The 16,489-nt window shown below is 42.8% G+C and overlaps 1 protein-coding gene across 1 annotated transcript in view; it reads left to right on the top strand.

Annotated features, from left to right (window-relative positions):
• VWA3B (von Willebrand factor A domain containing 3B) overlaps positions 1 to 16,489 on the top strand; it is a 216,764-nt gene that overhangs the window by 106,786 nt on the left and 93,489 nt on the right. The window contains exons 11-14 of the mRNA XM_060309302.1: positions 2,941 to 3,079; positions 4,134 to 4,265; positions 9,257 to 9,355; positions 16,144 to 16,326. Coding sequence (XP_060165285.1) covers positions 2,941 to 3,079; positions 4,134 to 4,265; positions 9,257 to 9,355; positions 16,144 to 16,326 — 553 coding nt within the window. The remainder of the gene's footprint in view (positions 1 to 2,940; positions 3,080 to 4,133; positions 4,266 to 9,256; positions 9,356 to 16,143; positions 16,327 to 16,489) is intronic.

The raw sequence follows: 16,489 nt of genomic DNA, 5'->3' as shown, positions 1-16,489 counted from the left end.
CCCAAGTATTTGTGGATTTTTCCCGATAGTTTAATTTCACTGTGGACAGAGAAATATTGTATGATTTCAGTTCTTAGAAATCTGTTGAGATCTGTTTTGTGGCCCAGAATATGAAGAAAAAACCACTTTTGTTGGGTGGAGTGTACTTTAAATATCTCAGCTCAAGTTGGTTGATAGTATTATTCAAATCTTCCATATTATTACTGATTTTCTGCTTAATTGTTCTATAAATTATTGAGAGAAGGGTGTTAGAATCTCCAACTATAGTTGTGTATTTGTCCAATTTTTCTTTCAGTTCTAAAATTTTTTCTTCATGTAATTGGAAGCTCGATTAGCCAATACATGTACATTTAGTGTTGTTAGGTCCTCTTGATGAATCAACTCCCTTATTGTTATGAAATGTCCCTTTTTATCTTTGGTAATATTCTTTGTTATGGAGTCTGCTTTGTCTAATATCAATATAGCTACTCTGGCTTCCTTTTGTTATTTCCTGCAGGATTTTTCTTTTTTCTGTCCTTTTACCTTTACCTATATGTATCTTATATTGAAATAGGCTTCTTGTCAACAGAATATGTAAGGATATTATTTTTAATCCAATCTGACAATCTCTGCTTTTCATTGGAGTGTTAAGATCATTTATATTTAATGTGATTATTGATTTAGTGGGATTTAAACCTAAGATCTTGCTGTTTGTTTTCTATTCGTTCCACCTGTTCTTTGTTCCCTTTTTACTCTTATTCTGCCTACTTTGGTTTGAATATTTTTTACGATTCCATTTTATCCCCACTATTGGCTTGTTAACTCTACCTCTTTGTTTTGTTTTGTTGTGGTGTGACTACTTTAGCATTTACAGTATACATCTCTAACTTATCACAGTCTAGCTTCAAATAATAGTATATTGCTTCATGTACATCATGAAAGTCTTCAGCTTCCATTCCCTTTCTGACTTGTCTGTTGCTGTCCTACACACTTTACTTCCACATATGCTATAAACCCAAAATACATTATAAGCAATCAATTGTCTTGTAAACAGATTTAAAATGAGAATAAATGTATTTTGTATTGATTCACATATTTGTGATTTCTGTTGCTCTTTAGTCTGTTTGTATAGATCCTAGCACAGGTCTGTTGGTGATGCATTCTCTCAGCTGTTTTAGTCTGAAAATCTCTTGAATTTACTTTTATTTGTGGAAGGTATTTTTGCTAAGTATAGGATTCTAGGTTTACAGTTTTATCTTTTAATACTTTAAAAATTGTTCCCCATTCTTTTTGGCTTGCATAATGAGAAGTCACCTATTATTCCTATGTTGTCTCTGGTTCCTTTTAAGATTTTTTTCTTTATCACTAAATTTCAGCCATTATATTATGATGTGTCATGGTTTTTTTTTTTTTTTTTCTTTCTATTTGGGTTCTTTGAGCTTCTTGGATCTGTGGGTGTATTGTTTTCTTCAAAACTGGAAACATTTGATTGTATTTCTTCAAATATTTTTCTGTGCCCCTTTCCCCCTCCTTAGTGTCTAATTACACATGTGTTAGACTCCTTGATATTGTTCCATGGGTTGCTTATTCTGTTATATTTTTTTAACCTTTTTCTCTCGGTGTTTTATTTTGGATTGTTTACTATTACTATGTCTTTCTTAAAATTCCCTGATCTTTTCTTCTGCTAGTGTCTACTTCACTGTTAATAGCATGCAGTGTATTTTTCATTTCAGTCATTGTATATCTCTAGACGTTTCCCCAGAGGATTCTTTTTGGATCTTCCGTTCCTCTCCTCATTCTGTTCCTACTTTACCTTCTTGAACGTATGGATTATGTTTGCAATAGCTGCGTAACATCCTTTTTTTGCAAATTCTATCATCTGTGTCATTTTCAGGTACGTTTCTTTTGATCTGTCTTTCTTCTGGTTATGGGTCATAGTTTCCTGCTTCTCTGTGTGCCTGGTAATTTTCTACTGGATGCCAGATAGTTTGAATTCTACATTGTTGGGTACTGGATTTTGATGCATTTTTTATGTGTGTTCTGTGACGCAGTTGTTACTTGGAATGCAGTAAGTTACTCTGGGGCTTGCTTTTAAGTTCTGTCAGCGTAGGTGCAGGGGAGCCTTTAGTTCAGGACTAATTTGGTCCTACTATTAAGGCAATACCGTTGTGAGGACTCTACTTGAGGCCACGTGCATTATGGAGGCTTTTCCACTCTGGCTGATTGGAAGATGAACTATTTCCAGACTTGCGTGAGCTCTGAGGGGTTGGTCCATCTATTACTTTTTTGGTGATTTATTCCCCGGCTTCAGTAGTTTCTTCACGCACATGCCCTGATCATAACTTAGCCGGAGTCTCCAGGGCACCCTTCTGCAGATATCTGGAGCACATTCTCTCTCCCTTTCAATCTCTCTTTCCATCCCTCTCTGACGCTCTTCCTCTCCTATGTAGTGATCTCCTCTTCAGTGTTTTGCCCTGTAAAGTCTAATTGACTGGGCCTTGCTGAACTCTGAACTCAGTTTCAAGTATTTTTTTTGTCTGCCCCACCCTCTGCCCCAGGGTTTGCCTGCAACCATGAATTTAATCTACATCCTGTGATGGGATCCTGAGCCTGGACCACAGAAGCAGTCCTGCTTACACGACCACCTAGCGCTTGGTTATTCCTGGGATCTGGGGTTGCTTGATTCTATCCATAAGCTTCACTGAAGCTTCAGGAATGTGCTGGCATGACTAGCTTGACTGCAGTCAGCAGGGTTAGAAGAATACATGGTGTGAAGTCATAGCTAAAGGCCTCAAAAATACCAGATGACTGGAAGTAATTTACTTTTGGCTTTGGAGCCCAGTATTGGATTTATTTTTCTGTCCTATTGGTTTTCCTCTGTAGACGTATCATTAAGTTCTTAGGACGATGCTCTGAGTGCCACAGGCTCTAACCATTCCCTTTCAACTATTTCCTGCCTAGGATTCAATGGCTACAGGATGGGAGTCAAGTCCTTTTTGGAAAAGTGCCTAGTGATTGTGTCTACATTCTCATTGACACATCTCACTCAATGAAGGGGAAACTGGACCTGGTGAAGAAAAAGATCATCCAGCTCATGCAGGTGAGATGGAGCTCTCGGGACCAGGCACCTGGGGGCCGAGTATCACGAGTGCATCTCCGCCAGTCAGCACCTGTAGTGGTTGTCAGAGATGCCCAGGCCAGGTGTGCACTCAGAAATCACAGAAAAGCCACGTCAGAAAAAGGCTCCCTTTTGCCAGTGAGAGCATCATCTGTTCTTTGCAAGCAGACCCTTCCTTCTGTGGGTCCTTCCTGTAACACATACGGGTTGCTAAGGAAATTTCTATGTCCATTGCCCCAGGTTTTCTCTATCCTGGAATCTGTGGTGTGCACACGCCTCCGCTGTCTCCCAGATACTCTTCAGCTCGTCATGCTTATTTTAATTACCAGTGCGCGTTAGGGATGCTGCATGCACTGGCCCCAGAACTAATGTGTGGGAGGAGCGTGGGCTGATGGTCAGGAGCTTCTGGTCCTTATTCCACCTGTGCTGCCTCTGAGTTGTACTACCCAAAGCAGGCTGCTAGCACTCCCTAACTCCTAGTTTCCACACATATAAACGGGTATCAGAGTACTGTCATGACTTGGTAGTATTGATGTGAGTATGAACCATAGTAAACAATTGCAGGGAGTGTTTGACAAATACAAAATAGAATTTTTAATTTGATGAACTTCTGCTGGAGGAACATGAGCTGATTGATGGAAGGCAGGTGAATAAAATAGCTGTTACAAAAAGATGTTGACCAAAGCGGTAACACTGTTTTGGATTCTTTTAAGCATTTAGTGTGCATATTCGGTATACCATTAATGTCAGTATTAAACACAGGATATAATATCACATTATACATATAAACTTATATGTGACATATATATATGTGTTTATACATATATACATTTGTAAATTTTTAATATCCAAACTGTGTGTAAATTTTATTTAAATGCCTTTTGAACTAGAAAACATTTTCTCTCTTGAATGTAATTTTTAGCTTCTAGAACTGAGAAGAGGTATCAAACGATTAAAATGTATCAGACCCTGACCTGTCCTAATCTTTTCTCACACATAAGTGGTTTCGTGGCTAAATAATAATTGTCTCTTACAGGAACAGCTGAAGTATAAAAGGAAATTCAATTTTGTGCAGTTTGATGCTCAAGCCGTTGCTTGGCGGGAAAAACTTGTTGAAATTGATGAGGATAATTTGAAAGGGGCCCAGGCCTGGGTTAGAGACATTAAGGTAAGAAGGAGCCTGGGTCCGGGAGAAGAAGGATGGAGATCAGGATAGAAATGCTTGAGAAATGCTTTGAACGCCAAGGATAGCCATGGCTTCACATAGACGTTCATTTTACTTACAGAGGTCATGTTAATTCAATCTTTTCTGTCAATATCTAACCTTTAGATAAGCTTCTATTGACAGCACTTCTCTTGGCTCAAGTCTCAGCACTTTTATGAAAACAAATTTCAAAATATAATTTTTTTTTTACTTAAACATTCGTATTTGTTTCTTCTGACGCTTCATTCTTGCTTCAAATGATATATTACAGCTGCTTTTAACAGTGGGCTTTGTTCAAAAGTAATGAACTTGTGGAAACATACAGTACAGTGTGAGTGGTAAGGGCTGAAAGCAAGGAGAGAGATAGGGCAGCAGGATATCATAAGAAGGTGAAATACTTCCTTCAGGCCTGCATTTTACTTGGAGAACTTTAAAGCTTCTGCTCTTGGCATTTACACAGACTAGGGAGAATTTGCCTTTCCTCAAATTTCCTCTTGCCTTGAACTTCATTTTAAAAGTTCTTTTTCTAGAACCACATAGCATTCCAGATATTTAAGATATACTAAAACTGAGACCAAGAGTTATTCTTAGAGGTCCAATATGGATCGCAAGTATCTTTAAAATAGTTCAGTGCCTGAGTTTAGAGTCCTGGATTTGACAAGAAGCCACAAATGGGCGTTAGTGACTCTCCCTGAATATTAACCAAGCAGAACTTGCACTGTCATTGGGATGTTGTAGAGTTCCCTTGGGATTTGTTTTTTAAAAATGGAAGGAGGGGGAATTCAGGGGCAATACAGTGGTTAGGATTTGTGCTTTCACTGCCGAAGGCCCGGGTTCGATCCCTGTTTAGGGAACTAAGATCCCATAAGCTGCACAGCATGGCCAAATAAATAAATAACTAAAATGAAAATGGGAGGAGGAAATCTATAAGAAATATTAATGCCTGTAAAATTTTGTCCTAACTGGCTACCTTATGCTGGGAAAGAATATTAAATTCATAAACAATTTGTTAAATTGGTTCCTTGGGACATATGTTGTCTTCTTTTACAGTAGGAAATACCTTAAGTCAGAGCCCACTAATTTAGAGTTTGTGATAACAAGATATTATATATGGAATCTCATTGGGTGAAAACATAAGTGGGTTCTGCTTCGTGTAAAAATCACTGATGCATAGTATCAGCCATCTACGTGGCTGAAAACATGTCAGATCATTTTTTTGTAAAGTGTGATTCTGGTCTCTTCAAAAGTCTTCATTGAAGAACGCTTGCTTGCTTGCTGAATGTGCAAAATTCATTTGCAAGAAGACCAGATTCCTCTATTATTCTTTGGACTGGTTTGGTCCAGGAATCAACCCAGTAAGTTCAGGGCAACACTCAGACATTGTGAGCTTGCCGTGTGCTGGTGTCACAGAGCAGTGGTCAGCTGGCATAGCCAGTCCTTGGGTAAGAGAATTTAAAAAATTTTAGTTATTATTATTTTTCTTTTGCGGCACGCAGGCCTGTCACTGTTGTGGCCTCTCCCATTGCGGAGCACAGGCTCCGGACGCACAGGCTCAGCAGCCATGGCTCACGGGCCCAGCCGCTCCGCGGCATGTGGGATCTTCCCAGTCCGGGGCACGAACCCGTGTCCCCTGCATCGGCAGGCGGACTCTCAACCACTGCACCACCAGGGAAGCCCAGTTATTGTTATTTTTAAGTTCTAAAAGTTCCATTTGATTCTCCTTCATGTCTTTTTTTCTTCTCTGATGAGACCTTCTTTTTCTTTGCTGAAGCATTTTAGTTTTCATTTGTTTCAAGATTGTTGATAATTGCTAGCTGAAGTATTTTTTTCATGGCTAATGTAAAATTTTTGTCGAATAATTCTAACATATTTGTCTTCTTGCTGTTGGTATCTACTATCTTTTTCATTTCAGGTTGAGAGCTTCCTGCTTCTTGGTACGATGGACTGATTATCAATTGAATCCTAGACATTTTTGTTTCATGTTATGAGGCTCTGGGTATTCTTCTAGCCTTCTGTTTAGTTGGCTGTGTCTCACACTGTGCTGTCAGGGGGATGGGTGGGCCCTTCCTCATACTTCCAGGTGCAGGTTGAAGTTCAGGTTCCCCACTCGAACTCTGTTGACACCTGATGGGGAGGAGTACCTTGTTACTGCTGGGTGGGAGGGGACATCACTGAGCAGGGAGGACGTGGTACAGTTGGTGGGGATGAACGTCCCAGCTCACTACTTGGCTTCCTTGTATACCACTCTGGCAGAAGTGTTAGGTGATTATTTTATTTATCCTACTTGGTGTTATCTGACCTTCTTGGGTCCATGGGGTTATGTCTGTCATTGTTTTTGGAAAATTCTCAGCCATTATTTTTTTTTTCAAATATTTCTTCTGTCCTGTTTTCCCTCTTCTCCTATGTTTCCAATTAAGTGTATATCAGACCATTTGATACTGTTCCACAGCTCTTTGGTGGTCTTTTCTGTTTTGATTTGCTGTTTTTTTCTCTTTGTATTTTAATTTGGGTAATTCCTATTCCTCTATCTTCACGTTCACTACTTCTTTCCTTGGCTGTTTTGAACCTATAGTCATTCCTCTGTATCTATAGGGTCCTCATTCATGGATTCACCCAACCCCAGATGGAAATTTTTTTTTAATTCCAGAAAGTTCCAAAAAACAAAACTTGAATTTGCTGCACACTGGCAACTATTTACGTAGCATTTGAACTGTATTAGGTATTATACATAATCTAGAGAAGATTTAAAGTGTACGGGAGGTTGGGACTTCCCTGGTGGCGCAGTGGTTAAGAATCCTCCTGCCAATGTAGGGGACACGGGTTCGAGCCCTGGTCCAGGAAGATCCCACATGCTGCGAAGCAACTAAGCCCGTGCGCCACAACTACTGAGCCTGTGCGCCTAGAGCCTGTGCTCCACAACAAGAGAATCCACCGCAATGAGAAGCCTGCGCACCAAAACGAAGAGTAGCCCCCGCTCACCGCAACTGGAGAAAGCCCGCGTGCAGCAACAAAGACCAATGCAGCAATGCAGCCAAAAATAAATAAATTTATTAAAAAATAACTAAAGTATATGTGAGGATGTGCATAGGTTATATGCAAATACTACGCCATTTTATATAAGGGACTTGGGCATCTGCAGATTTTGGTATCTGTCAGGGGGAGAGGGTCCTGGACCAACCCCTGTGGATACCAAGGAACAACTGTACTCTGAACTCTTTGCAAGACTTCTTCACCGTCCTACTGAGTCTTTTTACTGTTAGCATTTTTATTCTGTTATTTCTTAAGGTTCCATCTCTGCTGAAATTACCCACCTGGTCTTGAATGTTGTTCACCTTTGCCATTATCACAGTTATTTTAAATTTTCTGTCCGATGGTTTCAGCATCTGTGTCATGTGTGTGTTTGTTTCTGATGAGTACTTTTGTCTCTCGGGAGTATGTTGTTTGCTCTTCTGTTTATGTGCTTATTTTCTGTTAAAAGCTGGACATCACGTGCAGTATATAGCGACTGAGATAAATATTTTTCATGCCTGGAAATGGGCGTGCCTTTCTTTGCGGGATGGGTTGAAATGACTCTGATTAGGAGTTGGGCTGGCTTGGAGGTTTGTTTGCACCGCATCCCTCACATTCTTGCAGCGACACTTGGTGTTGGGTAGGGGATGACGTGCCAGAGGGCTGTCTGCTTCATCTTCGGCTTTTGATTTTTCCCTTCACACTGGGCCTCAAAGAGAGCGTTTCTCTTGAAAGTTATTTGTTAGTTGATGTTTCTAGGGGAGTGATGGGGGTGGGTGTTCTCTGAATAAGCCTCAGTCTTAATTGGGCATGGTGTCCAGGAGTCTCAGGGGCGTGGCCTTCTCAGTGTCTCTGAGCCCAGCACATAGCCCTGCTCCTTCCGCAGGTGTAGAGAGTGTGTTGTTTCCTCTTTCCTTCCCCCAGCCTTCCTGGGTTTTGACCAGCGCCCTAGGGTGAGTGTGTTCATTGTTGCCCCCCACCCCATATACACACACAGATTAAGGCTTTTGTTCTGCTGGGGAGAGCGAGGAGAGGGTCTCTATGGAGATTCCTGTGTTTCTCTCCCCCAGTTCTGCACCGTGAAGGAGACTTTCTCTAGACTCTCCCAGTCTATTCTGTGAGCACCCTGTGGGGTTTGTGGCAAAACAGCCTTCAAGAGAGCGCTGATGCCCCCATATCTGTGGCCTCTTGCCAACATACACCTGGCAGCCTCCGCTGATTCACCAGTCACCCCAGCCCAACTCTTCTTCTAGTGTCTGGCTGCATCCTGTCCCAGAAAGCCAGGGCTGGCCTCTTGCCTGACTCTCCTCAGATTTGGGGCCACTTGGTTGCCCTGTGACCTGAGCCCTCTCATGGGTATAACAAAAGTCATGTACTTGCTGTTTGTCTGGCTTTTTCTCATTCTGAGTTTTGGAGTGACAACTTGGCCAGTTCTGTACCTCCCTGGGCAGAAACTGCAGGCGTTTTACAACTTTACAGTTTCCTGTACCTCTGGATTGCTCATGACACCACACTCATGTTTGCTGAATACTGGGTGTCATGAATCAATCCTGGTTGGAAGCTAACATGGTCCCCGCCTTGGGGGAATTCAGGCTGCATGTTTAAGCCGTGCTGACAGCTGAATGAACAGTAACTGAGTTAGTGCCTGCCACAGAAACACACAAAGATAAAATTGAATTAAGAGCTCTGTCATCAGGACAGGAAATCCATCGTCCTGGCTTCTAGCTATCCTGGAACTGTCTGCATAGATGCTTTTACGACATATTCAGGGATTTGTCTTCTTGGAATTCCTGGACTTAAATTATGATCTCAGTCTAATTTAAATATATATTTTATTTCACAAGTACTTTTCTTTTTGGAAGCAGAGAATAAATAACAGTTGTTTGTGAGATCTTTTTTGAGATTCAAGTATGTACTTGGTATGTCTCTCTCTCTCTTTTCTGTAGATTGGAAGTTCCACAAACACCTTGAGCGCCCTGCAAATTGCTTTTGCTGATAAAGAAACACAAGTAATCTACCTTTTGACGGATGGGAGACCTGACCAGGTACTTATCAAAGTTGGGAACAAAGAGGGACTCACTAATCCCCTGAAAGTGAATGCTGAGCGTGGGTTTGGGGGACCTTTTCCACTGCCACTAAAAAGCTGTTGAGAGGTACTTGCTTGGCTTAGGGACGCAGAACTGAGGTAAAAACACACACACTGAGAAATTCCTTTGTCTACTGCAACAGTGAGGAGAATTTAAGTGACAGTGAGTATTGTTTGGTTAATTTGATGCCCACCCATAGACCTGGAGACAAACCCGATGAAAGGTGATGTATGCCTTCCGTGGAAGGCTGGTTTATATTTTATTATAAACTAAGAGTGAGGAGATTCTTTTTGAACTTTTTCCTTTGGGAACGCTGAATCTAAAACACGTCGCTGCACAGTGTCCTTGGTTTTATCCCTAATTTTAACTTAGTAATCATTTAAACAAAAGCATGCCTTTCTGGTGAAATGTTCTTTGTTTAGCCTGACTGGAAAATATTTGAAAAGTTTTAGCGGCATCTGTTCATCTTCTTTTGAGCTTTGTGAGTGAAAGACTAATGCTCTGGGCATTAAATAAATATACGGATGTACAGGCCAGTACAATGTAAATTAACCGCTAAAGTGAATTAGTATCAACTTGTTTCCTTCATTGTGAAGTGTCTGCATGTGAAGACTGCTAGGCAAATATTGTACAATACCCGGTGTCAAACGGTCCAGGGCTTAAATACTAGAGCAGCTGGATTTTACTACCGTGTTAGATCTATGGCCGCGAAGTTGTATAAAGTGAAATTGTATTTGGAACGATTTTCCTATCAACTTCACTGCCCTTTCTATTCAGAGGCGATTTATCGTGCCTTGTTTATGCTCCTTGTGTGGCGGCTGCACGTTTGAGGCTGCAGAGATGAATAATATCCTGCCCTAGGGGAGCTTACGCATCGGAGGATGCGCTAGCATATACAGTTAATTCTGGTGAGATAGAGGGAGTGGAGTTGCCTGTGCTACGGGCTGTACGGGAGCACAGTGATGAATTCTGCTGTACGCGATGGAGAGAAGGCCAGGCAAGGTTCCACCGAGGAGGGTGCATTTCAGCTGTGTCTGGAAGGAGGAGAAGAAATTTCCTAGACGGGGGAGATTACTGGTATCCTGGGCAGAAGGAACAGAGGTGTGAAAATATGTGGGCTGCTCGAGGGAACATCCCGAGAGCAGTGAATGGAAAAGTGTCAGGGCCGAGTCTCGGAGGTTTGGTTGGGGGAGATTGTGAAGGTCCGTGAATGTCACACAGAAAGGGTGGGCTTTACCTCAGTAGGGACTCTCAGAGGAGCAGATGGTCCCATCCACCAGTGCGTTAGAGATATGCCTCTAATGCACAGGTGGATGGGAGAGCCAGGGAAAGACTAGATCTTGGGCTGGTGAGGTCCCACCTCAGGGAGGAGCAGCAGAAATGCGGAGGAGGGGACCGTCCAGAGATGAGATCATAGAAGTAGCATCAAAGGACTTGGTGGCCAGTTTGGGGGCAGGAGGTGGGGGGCTGGGTGAGGAACAAGGGAGAAAGGGGTCAAGATGACTGATTTCTGGTTTCTAGTAATTGTTATTAAATGATTGAAATCTAAAGAAGGAGAGACCTGGGGGTTTCTGGTGGAGGAAGCTGAGTTTGAGCACCTGGAGTTCACGGCTGTCCAAAAGCCCCTAGAAGGATGGGGCTGGCATTTGGGGGAAGAAGTAGGCTGCAGGTTCTGACTTGCAAGTCATCTGGACAGGGGATCTTTTTCTTGTTAATAAATCCTAACTGATTTTATTGTAATTTAGAAAATATAAGTAAGCATATAATCATAAGGAAGAATAAGGGTGTAAATTGTTCATAATTCAATTTTCTGCTCTTTCTCATCTAATATATGTGTTTTTCCAAGTCATGAGAAATTCTTCAGAAACATCATTCTCAATGAGTGCATCATATTAAATGACATAGATTTAATAAAACTACCTTAAAAATTGACTTGATTTAATTTTTGAATAGTAATACATTCACATGGTACAAATGACAAAGGTACGAAAGGATAGAATGTAGAGAAAATCCTCCCTCCCCCCTCCCTTCACCAGCTATGAGGCAGGTGATATGTATATTACCAGTATATTACCAGTTTCTTGCATCTTCTTTGAGAGATAGTTTGCTATGCAGACAGATATTTGTTTATGTATATTTCCTTTTAAAATACATAAATGGTAGCATATTACACGCACAATTCTGCGACTGTATTAATAAAACAATATACCTTGGAGATTGCTTAATATCATTTCATAAAGAGCTTCCTCGTTTTTTCTATAGCTGCCTACTATTCCATCACACAGCTACTTAGTCATGTCCCCCGGTGATGAGTGTTTAGGTTATTTCAATCTTCCTGTTACAGACAAGGTTGCAAAAGTAACTGTGCACATATATCATTTTGCACATGTATATCTGTAGCATAAGTTCTGAGAAGTGGACTCAATTAAAAGGTATATGTTTAGATAGATACGCCAAATAGCCCTTGAAGAAGATTTACCAAGTACCACTGTGCCAGCCGTGTGTTGAGAAGGATTCTTGGTCTACAGTCCATCATAGACTTATGAGGGTCTGGAATCTCCCAAAATTATATAAAAAATGCACTCGTACATTTCTCTGGGGAGAAGATCAGTAGCTTGCCCCCGAATTCCCAGAGGGTCTGTGGTCCACTTAACGATGAGGCACTAGGGAAATGAATGAGCTGGAATCAGAAATATGCAAGTTACTGAAAAAGTGATTTATAAACTCTTATTCAGGCATTTCATATTTGTATCTGCCTTTTTCCCACAAACAATCTACTTATTTTGTATTGTTCCTCAGACTCTCTCAAAAAAACAAATGGATATTTGATATTCATGTTCTATGTAGAGGACATTAAGATGTACCACTCAATCTCGATTTGGTTTTGAATTTTCACTGACTGTAGGACCTGAATATGTAAGACCAATGTCATTATTCCCGGTACTCCGCAGAATTTCCTACTTGGAAGAACGCACAGAGATGCTGTTCAGGATTCAGTTCCATGGACATCAGCGTGCCGCCTGTTTATTCAATGTCCAGGGCAGAATTATATAGAAGACAAGTCTTTTAATTAGTCAAGTTCAGAGGGTTCTTCATGAGCCTGGATTGCTAGGTGTCCTTGGGTGGGCTTCTGTAGGTGCAGGTGGACACTGCAGGGCCTCTGTCAGGAGCAGCCCAGCACATCTTTGGCTGTGGTTATTTTGGGACTTCTTTGAAGTTAGGGGCTCACCCTCGCAAGAATGGACGTGAGGAAGGTATCTGCACCGTTCTAAACAAAAACGGATGGATGATAAAGCCCCACGTAGGGTATGCGAGGGATGGGAGCAGGGGAGGGCACAGGGTGACCCCCTCTGCACAAACAAACCTCCTTCAGGCTGTTGGGAGAACCGTCCCTGCCTTTCTTGACACCCCAAGTTGACCTTTGTGGTGAAAGGAACATCTGGCCGCACACCTGTTTAGACTCGGGGACGAGGGCACTGGGGGAGAGTGTCTCAGGTGTGCTGCTTGGCCCCATCTTAGGGACCGACGGGACCTCTGAGGGGAACAGACTAAGGAGTCCTGGGCTGAGAAAGGCTTCCTCGGTGTCCTACAGACATGGCCCCCGCATTGCACAGCCCCGCGAGCTGAGCTACTATAGTAAGTGGCTGGGGAGCGTCAGGGTGACTCAGGCTGTGGTGGTGAAAGGCTTACTTCAACATACTGAGTCTTCTTTTAAGCTGTGAGGACACCCGCCAGCGAAAAGGATCCCTGGGGGCTGCAGGGTTGGGGCGGGAGGACAGGTGTGGCTCTCTTCTGTTGCAGGGATGGAGCTCCTTCTGCAGTCAGGGTGCAGCCCCGCCTTCCGCCCAACTCTCCACCACCACGCTGGGCACTAGAACCTCGTGCCGGTTTAGCAAACACTACCTGGGGCTGTGTGCTGCTGGGTGGCTCACAGCGATACACGTAAGAGACTTGCTCATGCTCTCTTGAGCTGTCAGGACTGATGGAAATAAACAGCTTTAGAGCCAGAGACCTGGGTTAGAGCTCATCCCCAGCACTGCCCATCTGAATGACCCTGGGCAAGTGCCGCCGTTGTGAATTTCCTCATCCGTGACTTAAAGCTAATGCTCCCTCCTCACAGGGTTGCTGTGAGTGAATGAGGTGATATTCTCGTGGATGCATTACATGGAGATTATACATATATATATATATATATTTTTTTTTTGCCACCCGGCATGTGGAATCTTAGTTCCTCCACCAGGGATCGAACCTATGCCCCCTGCAGTGGAAGCACGGAGTCTTAACCACTGAACTGCCAGGGAAGTCCCTAAACACTGGGTTTTTTTTTGGGGGGGGTTGTTTTTGTTTTTGTTTTTGTTTTGGCATTCCACGGATATTTACTGAGCACCTTTTATGTGCCAGGTACTGCTATCAGTCTGGGATACAGTGGGGAGCAAGATAGACAACATGCCTGCCTTCAGTGAAGCTTCTGTTTTATGGAGAGATAGGCAAGGAGCAAATGACCATATGAAATAATGTCAGGTAGCGTATGGAAGATGAAAACGCTGTCCACAGTCCCTGGCACCCACACCACTGGCACTAAATCAACGTTAGTTTCTTTCCCTTCCCAAATATCTCAGCTGTAAGTCAATATAAGAGTAATTTCTAGCTAAAACCCTATCTATCAAATTAACAGAATTTAGGTCTAGCATCTCCAGTCTGGTATATGGGGCTGAGGGGCAGTGGCCAGGAGTCCTGTAAGAAATGAGGATAATGATAGTACTTTCCATGGTGGTTGTGGGGGGGTGCAGGGAGAGAGCACAAGCAGAGCCCTTAGTGCCCAGCACATGATAAGTCCTCAAAACGGAAGCTAGGTTGAAGGAAGAGCAGGCAGCAGAGAGGGCTTTGCTCTGTCCTTGAAGTTGACAAGAGGGATGGGATCAGCCCTCAGCTAGGTTAGGTTGCTGTTTGGTTAGGAACCAGCCAATGGGCAGAGGGGAGGGGAGAGAAGAGAGGAGGAGAGGTGTGGGTGGACTTATGGGCAAGGACAGGTTCAAGGCTGGTGAGATACAGAGACTGAAGCCATGTGTAAGTGGTGGCTGGAATGAGACCAGTCTCTGGGGGACCACTCAACTGGCCATCTCCCAGTGGTGAGTCCAGAGGCCTCCTTCATCCCCCTGCCTCCCCAGGGCTCATAGCAAACGTATAGGAAGGGTTAACAGTCAAAGGATAGGAACTGGGGGTGGAGAGTGGGAACTGGCCACTCTCCAGTTGGAGCCAGCAATTTGGGTCCATCAAAGAGGGACTGAGAAACACAGAGGCAGTGGAAGCAAGACAATCAGAGGCACTTCTGAGGGTGCTCAGCTGGGTGTGGTGGTGCTGGTAGAGAGGTGGCAGGGCAGTTCATCAGTCATCTTTCCTGAGAATCGGGTAATGTTTACAGAGAGTCAGTCCTTAGCAAGAGACGGTCTTTATTGCAAATGGCGGGGAAACACATAGTCTGGCATTGCTTCTAGGAGTAAAAACTCTTTGAATCTAGTCTTACCGCTTAAGAGGTTGATGACCCTAGGAAACTTAGTTCTTCTGAGCCTCAATTTCTCTATCTTTAAGTGGAGTCCATATCTGTACCTACTGTGCCAATTAGGGTTTCACGTTACTGGGAGGAAAAGCAGAAGAGCAGACCAATGATGGCTGAAACAATGGAGAGGCCTATATCCTATGGCTGCGAAGCCCAGCGGAAGGTAGTCTGGATTATACAGCTATTCAAGAACGTCTCCAAGAAATAGGCTTCCTTTAATCTTTATGCTTCACTGTCTTTGTATGTGACGTCCACCCTCATGGTCACAAAAGAGCTGCTCCACTTCTAGGCAGAGTGTCCACTTTCCAGGGGGCAGGGGTGAAAAGGGGAGGATATTAGCTTTTTTTGTTAAGTCTTTGTCTTTTTTATTGGCAAAAAAAGTCTCTCCCTTGAGACTTCTGCTTATATCTCAATGGACAGACCTGGCCACACCTAGCTGCAAAAAAAGTGTCAGAAGATGAGTGTGTATGTGTGTATGTGTTGTGTTTGTTTGTTTGTTTTTAACTAAGTATGTTGCTACCATGAAAAGAAAACCAGGGCTCTGACAGTAAAAAAAAAAAAAGGAGAGGTAGGCAACTAGCAGTCTTTCCAAAACTCTCTCACTAGATGGTTGTGAGGATTAACTGGGATATTATTGTCCCCAGCAGAGTGCCCAGCACGTGGAAGGACCCTAAGTCAGTGTCTCTATTTTCACTCTGTGGGAGACACATTGACCATGGTCTAGAAATTACTTTTTGGGAGTAGATGCTTTGGAAGCCACATGGAGATCTGGTGGCCTCACTCTGTAGAATCCCAATAGCCAAGGTGTATTACCCATGACCCTAATACTTTAAGTGCTCAGAAGTATAGCCCAGCATTCTACAAGCATGGACTTTAGGTGCACTGAAATTGAGTAGTTTGGTTAGTCAAATATTTCTCCCAGATATTTTCCCACCAAACTGTGAGCCCTCAGAGGGCATAGAGCTGAGTCATTGGTCTTCATACTCTCACTATCTGGCAATGTTTGCTTTGTTTCTTGAATTGAATTTACACCTTTCCAAGAAGTCACTCTCCACTGTATACAGGATTACTATTTGAGAATTTCACTATCTAGAGCAAATACTAGGAATTTTCATGTCTTTTTTTTTTTTTTCTGTCTCTTCCTCTCTCTTTCCATCTCCCCTTTTCCCCTCAAAATTTATCATTTCAGCCACCTAAAATGGTTATAGAGCAGGCCATATGTTTTCAGAAAGTCCCTATTTACACCATCTCCTTCTGTTACAATGATGAGATTGCAAATGGATTTTTGAAAGAGCTTGCTTCTTTGACTGGAGGAGAGTTCCATTCTTACAATTTTGGTTACAAGGATCCCTGTCCTCCAGAGGCTGTTCAGGTAAGAGCTTAATGGGCTGAGAAGAGAGTGTTCACTTATTTCAGCACTAATGGCTGGAGGCCCATGGATGAGACTTTAATTGGGAAAACAGCAACCACAAGGACACCTAAGTGGAGAAAATGAATCACTTAACAGTGAGCATACTACAAAATGTGGTCTAAGG

The sequence above is a fragment of the Globicephala melas genome, chromosome 12, assembly GCF_963455315.2.
Source record: "Globicephala melas chromosome 12, mGloMel1.2, whole genome shotgun sequence".
NCBI classification, from domain to species: Eukaryota; Metazoa; Chordata; class Mammalia; order Artiodactyla; family Delphinidae; genus Globicephala; species Globicephala melas.
The sequence above is the reverse complement of the archived record's forward strand: the minus strand, read 5'-3'. Positions and strand labels throughout refer to the sequence as shown.